Below are 9,093 nucleotides of genomic sequence, written 5' to 3' on the forward strand. Positions count from 1 at the left end.
AAATGTTTGTTTGTAAGTGAATAAATCAATTAAAACTGGAACAAAAAACACTTCTACGTGCAGATTTAAGTTTGTGGTCATTTTTATAATTGCCTCAGAGGAACTGGATTAAGTTAATAATGTTTTGTTGTTGTGGCTCTCGTGTGTCCTGCGGTTTACTGATGACTGACGGGTTTCAGTTACTTTCAGCAATTGACAGAAATTGGAATATTATTCTTTTCAAGTTTTTGAACATTTCAATTTTTACTTTGGTTTTCATGCGTTTGCAGCAAAATCTTAGTTGTTAAGGGTTTTGCTGTAACTTAAAGATTGAGATGCTCTTTTTGATTTGGATAAATAGCTAAAACACTTCATGCCATCTCAATTTCAGCATTTTACCTGTTTTATGAACAGAATATTAACTGTCAGCTGCTGTCAATCAATAACTAATGATTGTTCAGTAGTAGCAACGTTTCTCATATGTAATTAGATCCAAAACCTTTCCTTACATGGAAATCACACTAAATAATTAGAATAGTATTTTTGTGTGATTTTAATCTGCTCGTTTTTGTTTGCAGCATTGCTGACGCTGATTAGGTTAAGTTATTTTTTCCCTGGAACACATTCTTTAAGAAGGATTTTTATGATCATCGAGGAACTATAAATGATTTGTCATATTGTTATGGCAAAAGGGTCAAACTAAAAAAGCACAGTGTCTTGTGTTTCACTTGTGTTTCACTTGTGTTTCACTTGTGTTTCACTTGTGTTTCACTTGTGTTTCACTTGTGTTTCACTGATGAATCCATCCGTACAAACATGAGGCTGTGGTGTTTCCGGTCACAACCACCGCAGGAGAACGCTGCAAGATGTACGCCGACAATGGTTTGAGACTGCATGTCGATGGCAATGGGGGTTGCGTTCGATGTTTTTAACTTCCGGTGCATCTGATACCAGGAAAAACCACACACAGAAACAGGAAGCAAACATGTCCTGACAGAAAAAAAACCCTGCAAGCCAGCACATCAATCACTTTTTAACATTTTGCTTTCACTTGCAATTTAGGTGAAGTGAGTCTCACGCATCATACCTCGGTACCATATTTGTTACGCCTGGCAGCCCGAGAGACGAGGCTGCAGGAGGAACAAACACGTATATATCAGGCAACCAGAACAGCAGGGGCCAAAACTTTGCATGAGGGGAGACTGAATCGAATCGTCTTGAAACTGTTCAGGCGAGGGCAGCACCAGAAACCATAGCAACTTGATAGACATAGAAATGCAGGTGCAGAGGGAGTAAGGGATTTTGGCTTATTGTCAGATCTTTATTTTAAAGAGCCTTACAGGTGGTTGCATCCTCAAAGCAGTCACCAGCCTTTTGTTCTGCCATGAGATGTTCAACCACAGACGATGAAGAGTTATTTCAATATTGTGCTCCATTTCATGTATAAAAACAGGTTGCAACTAAAAGCTTTCTCTGGCCTTCAACTTGTTTTTTATCAAATTACTGTAGCTTTTCCTACAGACAACAGCAAATGTCTCTTGAGAGTCTAATGTCTTTGTGCCAAATGAGATACATTTATAGTTTATAAGCCTTAAAGTTCTGAAATCCATTTACCTTTTGATTTAAAGGAGTTAGAAAAACTGATACACGTACAGATTAAAAAACACATTTTTTCAACAAGAATTCCTAAAAATGTACAAATCTCTTTCTAAGAATCTGTCTTTAATCTTATGCATTATAAGGAAAATCAAATAAGCTGTTTAAATGTAAATATGCTCATCAAACACCATATGAGTTAAAAATGGTCCACACACAGACAAATACAGAAACATCCTGACAATGCACTGCTTGTTTTGCACTTTTATTGTATTTTGTGTTTTTAATTGTTAAAATAGTTTCATGTGTTGTCTCAGCTGTTGTGTTAAAAGTGCTCCAGAAATAAAGTTGAGCTGAGAATGCTGGTTGGGACAGAAACTGCAAAGTACATTTCTTTACTACGGCAGCAATGACTATAGCAATGTTATCATTAGTGTTGGCATCAGGCAAACTCATCCATGAAACAATACTGTTTAACACCAGAGGGCCCATGTTTCATTGAAAATTAACCCTCAACTTACCAGTCTGTTCAGGCGTCTGGTGTGGCCCCTGTACAGGGAGCTCTGGTAATCAACGGGTTGTGCAAGTTTTCAGAATTAGTTTTTTATAACCTATTTTTCAGCATCAACAATAGGTGAAACCGACATCAGGCTTCTGAAAAAATGAGCTTTTCTCAGTTGCTTGAGGTACTGGGGAGGCAGTGGGTCATCCAATGATCGAAGGAGTGGCGGTTGGAAGCCCTCTCCCCAAGTGATTATACATGTCGTTGTGTCCTTGGGCAAGGCACTTCACCCTCCTTGCTAGTGATGTTCGATACCACCGATTTCCTTTCCGATCCCATATTGAGTAAAATTCAGGCTGGTAACAGTGATACCGATTCAATACTGATACATTGTGCAAATACACCTATTGTGCCCGCTACCTCTAAAACAATTGGTGTATTTTAGATATAAAAATACAAGACATTAGAGTCAATTATTTAGCTATTCATTTTAAAGTCAGAACTATACTAAGGTAGCAGCCTCATTTCACAATATAGCCGAGTTGTTACAACAGAAAAAACTGTTTAAAAAAGGTGTTTCCATCACTAGAAAAAGATCCTAATATAATAAAACTGTTAAAATAAATAAGAAAAAACAAAATAAGTACTATAAAAGTGAAAAAGAAAAAAAAGTATTTCCTACCAGGAGCGTGTCATTTCGACAAAATCTGAATAATTTAGTTACTTTCCTCCGTATTCCTGTTAATGATATACATTACCACAAAGCATACAGATCTGGTATTGGAATTATGGATATTTCAGTATTGATCCACACATCACTACTCCATGCCTCGGTGAGGGCGTCGCTGGTGTGTGAATGTTGTATTCATGTTCCGGTGGTGGACGGAGAGGCCGGTGGTGCGGGTTGGCTGATTGGGTCACGTTGAACACCAGGTTACATGATCCTTATAAAAACTTAAAGGGGACCTGTAGCAATGCTCGTGCTACTGGGGTGTACCGACAGGACAGAGGACACAGGGTTTCATGCAGGAAACGTTTTATTCACCCAGACACATGTGCCAGCACCTTCAGCAGCTCTCCTTCCTCCCAGCAGAGACCATTGCTGGTGTGCAGCCGCTGTTCAAGTAACCAGGCAGGGTGGAGAGGTCAGCTGAGTGGCTGCTCCTCCACCCTGCCACAGGACCTATTATGAAAAACAAATTTTTTCTTGTTTTAACATATATAAAGTGGTCTCCCCTCAGCCTGCCAACTCAGAAAAGGAAGAAAGCAACCAAATTCTGCAGTGTCTGTACAGCCGCCCGGATGAGCCATCCAGTGTGATGTGGATCTACGAGCCGTTCAGATTCTGATCCCTTTCGTTACGTAACCAAAATGCAATTTGCATCGTTTGGCCTCCAACTCCGTGTCATTACCCGATGTGAGTCGCTGACCAATTTGAGTCACACATGCGCAGTCGCGTCCAACATCGTCGGCCATCTTGGAAAGCAACATACGGCAACACCACTTGGTCAAACTACAGTTACGTCAAACACACACTTGTTTTGATATACACTACTCACAATAAGTTAGATAAGTAAAAGTTCCTTTTGATATTACTAATGATGAATGAGAAGAAACACAATTTTCATTAGTTTAATATTACCCCAAAAATGTAGACAATAAAAATAGTCTCTCACAATATCCCTAACTTATTGTGAGTAGTGACTGACTGATTTCCTGCTGAAATGCATAGCGAAAAGTGGCGCATGCGCGGTAGCGACTCACATGGGGTAATGTTTGTCCAAGTGGTTTAGCTGTATGTTGCTTTCCAAGATGGCCGATGATGTTGGACGCGACTGCGCATGTGTGACTCAAATCGGGTAGCGACTCACATTGGGTAATGACACTCCGCCGGCCGGAGCTTCGGCAATTTTTCCGTAGCGGTGTATCGCGTCATTCAGGCAGCCAATCAGCACAGAGCCTCATTATCATAGCCCCGCCCACTCAGAATCCTGCATAGATAATGAGGTTAGAGAATAGGAAGATAAAGACATGGCTCAGAGATTGAATTTCTAATTTATTTAGCAAAATCAATCAAAACCTTGTTTTTAAGACATTCAAGGCCTGTTTCAAATAGGTATTAGATGCCATAATAGGTCCCCTTTAAAATAAGGTGGAAAGAACAGTTTTGCTGCTACATCGACGGTCATGGAGGTTTCCGAAGGAGCCAACGGACTTCTGAACACATCACATGAATGCAAAAGGCAGGTGGAAACGGGGTATAATGGGGAAACCAGAAGCTCGTTTTGGCTATTTCTAGACTTGTTCGTTTGCAAGCCGCGGCTTGGGGCCATGATCAGCCTTGCCGGAGATTTCAGGACCACAACAGTTAATCTACAGACAAATGTCTACACCTTTCTGCGATTTCTAAGACGAGAGCTGAAGAGCTCTTGGGTTCAGGTTGGTACTAAATATTAGAGCTAGGGATCGATTCAAATGTCAAGAATTGATTGAATTCCGATTCTTGAGATTTTGATCGATTATCACGATTTGAATCCGATATCGATTTGGGTTAGTGTTATTAAAAATGTTTTGGAGCCGTTACCTGAATTACATGACTGTGTAGTTATGCAACATATCAATACTAGTATTAAACTTGACACCATGATCATTATTAAATAGTTTCACCTTGTATGGAGGAACAAAACGGACATAATTAAAAATAAAAGCAGAAATATAAGTATTTTGTTTTTCCTTTTACATGCATTCTTTGTTTTTACATTTCCTCGTCTCCTCTTTTGCATCTCGCAGTCTTGTTATTACCGTTGGTCTCAACAACTCCACCCTCTCCGCTTACATAAGCGGTTCTTTCCTCCAGCCCAGCAAAGAGTTGGTGCTACGTTGGAACCGGGTTTTCTGCCCCGGAGCCAGTTCTTTGTCAGTGGAAACAGATTGCCCGGTTCCAAACTCAGCACTGGCCCAGAACCAGAACCAGAACCAGCCCTGGAACCGGTTTGGTGGAAATCTTTCTCTTCCTCTGTGACAGAGGAAGTTTGAGCTTTGATCAACTCATGAACTACAGGAAGTCACTTGTCTAGAACAAAATATTTATTCACAACATGTGTAGTTACAGGATTCTTACTCGTGAAAAAAGGTACTAAAGAAAGATGTTCAAAAATACAAAATGAGCCACATGGGTTCTGACTGAATAGAGGCTACTGATTATTTTTTTTAAAGTTATATACACTATAAACACTCATGACTATTGAAGAGCCTTCAGTGTATGTCCAAACCTTACAATTGTTGCCAGAAACAAGTCTGAATTTGGAGCTCCAGGTCAAAGTCTTACCATTCAAAAGTCACAGTGTTTAGTTTCATAACCAGGAGCGCTAGGAGCGGGGTTGGAGGGTGAACACATGATGGCTTTTGGTTGGTCCATATAGTCGGGTGGAGAAAGGCTTCCAGCCGCCATCAGGGCTGGAGCAGGCTGTATGTTGACAATGTTTTGAGTCTCCATGTTGATGACGGTTGGGGTTTTCATGCGACGTTTTAACTCTCGATGCATCTGACACCAGGAGCAGCACGTGCAGCAACAAGCCGCCATCATGTCATTCATGATGGTGCCCTGCAAAATCAGCACATTCATTTGCTAAGCTACACATTAAAATGTTATTTAAAATTTGTATAAGTTTCTCATGCATCCTACCTTGATGCCATATTTGTGGCGAAGGGCCATTCTGAGAGACAGGGCTGCAGGAGGAACAATGCAAGGTATTTTCGATGTCATTAGCCAAACTGTGCTGAGAACATCACATAGAGGGAGGCAGTAGGGCTCTCTTAATCTTCCAGAAACGGTGCAGGTGAGGCAAGGGCCGCACCAGAAACCATAGCAACCTGCAAAACACATAACAAAGTAGTGAAAGCTTTATTAACTGGCTATAATAAAATAAAGTGAACCTAATTGACAAAAAAAAGAACAACGTAGGTCTTACAAGTACTCGCATCCTCAAAGCAGTCAAAGAGATGAGTGCTCCATTCTTCTGAACGTTTTTCTTCCATGAGATCCTCAAGTTAAGCCACAGACTGAAGAATTACCCTGTAATGAGATGCAACAGCATCACAGAAAGACCACACCGATGTGCATTTTAATGTACGTCTCCATCGCTACAACAGATCTTCTTTGAGATCAAATGCTCCACCTTCATAAAATTCACACCAGGGATGCTTCACCTTAAATACACACACACACATATATACATATATATATATATATATTAGGGGTGGGTATTGGGAAGGACCTCACGATACGATACGCATCACGATACTTGAGCCACGATACGATACACATTGCGATATCCCGATTATGCGATATCCCGATTATTATATTCTACATAGTTCACCGAAAAATGTAAAAATGCATTACACATCTTAAAATCCAAGTTGTTTATATGTACATCAGATGATAGTGATGGATCTTAAAATCCGAGTTGCACGTTCATCAGATTATAGTGACAATTCATGGGACAAACTGAGTCAAAACGATGTTTTATTATAACTATACAAGCTAAAGTTACAATTTATTTGTATATGTTTTTCATATTATTTACATCATATGAAATTAACATTAAATTTAGTATGAGGTTGCTTTAATTATGTGGCAAATTATAATAAACACAAGAAAGATGGGTACTAAAACCAAGGACAGGCACAGTGATCAGTCAGTATAGATATAAATCCATAAATAAATAAACCTCTGTCCATTATTTTTCATTTTTTAAGGACAGGCAATTGTGTTATATAAAAAATTTATTATAAAATGCAATAAAACGTGAAATAAAACCTGAGCTCAGTGCAGGGCCCTCCCAGGGTTGGTAGAGAGTGGCAATGCCCAGGACTGTCACTTAAGTAGGAGCACTGGGTGATATAATGGGAAAAAGATCGGGGATAAAAAATATATATAAAAAAAATAAATAAGGAAAAAAAAAAAAATCGATATTCAAATTTTTAATATCGATATTAAATCGGCTGGAAAAGTATCGCGATATATTGCCATATCGATATTTTTGCCCACCCCTAATATATATATATATATATATATATATATATATATACATACATACATACATACATACATACATACATATATGCACATACATGCATGCATGCATGTGTTCCTCAAGAAGAATATGCCTTGATATGTTCACTGCCCAGGTTAACATAAAGCGCCTTAATTTAAATTGTTACTGACGTTTCAGTATTAGAGAGCATTGCACTGTCCTGGTTTGCATAAAAACGTGTTAATGTTCATACAATTGAATGTGTCCAGCTGTACAATGTAATATTATTTTTCATGCACTTTAATTTGTCCACAAATGCACTTTTTTGCATTGTTTTGTTTGTTACAAGTTTTTCCATTTAATAAATGCAGAACTACAGACGTTTTCCTTTTTATGGGTATTTTTTCTTTTTCAGTCACATATATCGTGATATATATCGTTGATGAAATTTCTTACAATATATCGAATATCGAAATATCGAAAATATCGTGATATTATAGATATTTCGATAATATCGTGGGCCACATATCGCCACAGTATCGAATTGTGAGTTACCCGTATCGTCCCACTCCTAATACATATACACACACATACATATACCAAGGACGTGCGGTCAGGGTAGAGGAATTTAAAAAAATAAATAATTATAACATCAAATTTATATTAATATTTGTCCACTGATCTTTATGTATGACTAATTTTGAAAATTGTTTATAGTCAAAATCGCTGAATTTGCCTATTTCCTGTTCAAATACAGGGCTGAAACGTGAGGTGCGGCAGCAGCGAGCCGAGCCGAGCCTCTGATTGCGCAATCCATCACAAACTGGGCTGATACGTGCGATTGGCGCGTGCTGGTTGCCGTATCTCTGCATGTCGCCAATATAATGTTTGCAGATACGTTTATTTGACCTGATTTTCCACAGTCTGGCAAATGTCTTTAACCACTAAAGTTTAATGTTTGTTAGTGACTGTTAGAAAGCCCACACTGCTTATGTTTACTAGTTCATAGTATTTTATATTATTCATTTTTTCTATGTGTATATTTAATTGTCCTACGTTACTGGACTCACCAGACTTTACCAACGGTCCCTGAACGCACCACAACCGTTACGTTCCGACGCCGTTAAACGAAGGCAGTTTACTTTTCTTTCATGCGGCTGCCGATAGATGGTGCTGTTTTCTTCGTCCGTTTTAACCATCCGCCTGTGTTTATGAGTTTTTACTGTGCGTAGATGCCTAAAGGTGAGCTTAAATGACATTATAAGGTGAACTGAGCACCAGCATGTTTATCCGTTCACACTTTGTTGAAGCTACAGTTAAACTGCCTTTATGTAATATATTAGTTATGCTACTACTGTTCATTTCTATAGTTTATAAACCTCTTTGGAGTTGGTATGTTAATATTAATTGGTAATTTGCTGTAATATTTGATTAATGAATACATTAATGATTAATGAAACATGTAAGTTAAGTTATTTACTTTGTATTCTGGTTTCAGTATATTAATACGTTTTTCTCTTGTTTGTATTGTTACAGACCACAGTTAATTAAACTCTTTTGACCTGGAAATCCGTATCCGTGTCCTTTAACTTGGGCACACATCCATACCTTGCCGCTCTAAACCAGATATTTCCTGGAGACCCCAATTCTCCTTTTTAGTGACATATTTAGTTTTGCTGATGGGAAATAAAACCGCAGTGAAAAAGGCAAAGGGTGGGGCAGACAATACTCGTACGTGAGTCAACGGGGTCTTGTGGCTGCTGTTCTTCTACACAGAGTCAAGTGCACTGCTGCGAGCCGTTAGTTTTTGTATTTTCTATGTCGGACTGCCAAAATGGAAGAGGATTATATATCTAAGCTTAAAAATTTCTCAAAACTGGACTTTCAGTGAAAAGTGGATGTGATTAACACAGGTAGACCAACGCCAGAGCTAAAAGGTTTGCTTCAAACTACGGGAAAGAAGATAACTCGCTCTTTTCA

The 9,093-nt window shown here is 38.8% G+C and overlaps 1 protein-coding gene across 1 annotated transcript; it reads right to left on the minus strand.

Moving 5' to 3' along the window:
• Positions 1-5,184: 5,184 nt before the first annotated feature.
• Positions 5,185-6,355, minus strand: LOC133457881 (placenta-specific gene 8 protein-like). Its single transcript, XM_061737254.1, has 3 exons — positions 6,049-6,355; positions 5,763-5,950; positions 5,185-5,681 (listed from the first exon to the last, which is right to left on the minus strand). The coding sequence occupies exons 1-3, from the start codon at positions 6,113-6,115 to the stop codon at positions 5,409-5,411; spliced, it is 528 nt and encodes a 175-aa protein (XP_061593238.1). The 5' UTR covers positions 6,116-6,355; the 3' UTR covers positions 5,185-5,408.
• Positions 6,356-9,093: the final 2,738 nt, after the last annotated feature.

Source organism: Cololabis saira, chromosome 13 (assembly GCF_033807715.1).
Source record: "Cololabis saira isolate AMF1-May2022 chromosome 13, fColSai1.1, whole genome shotgun sequence".
NCBI lineage: Eukaryota > Metazoa > Chordata > Actinopteri > Beloniformes > Belonidae > Cololabis > Cololabis saira.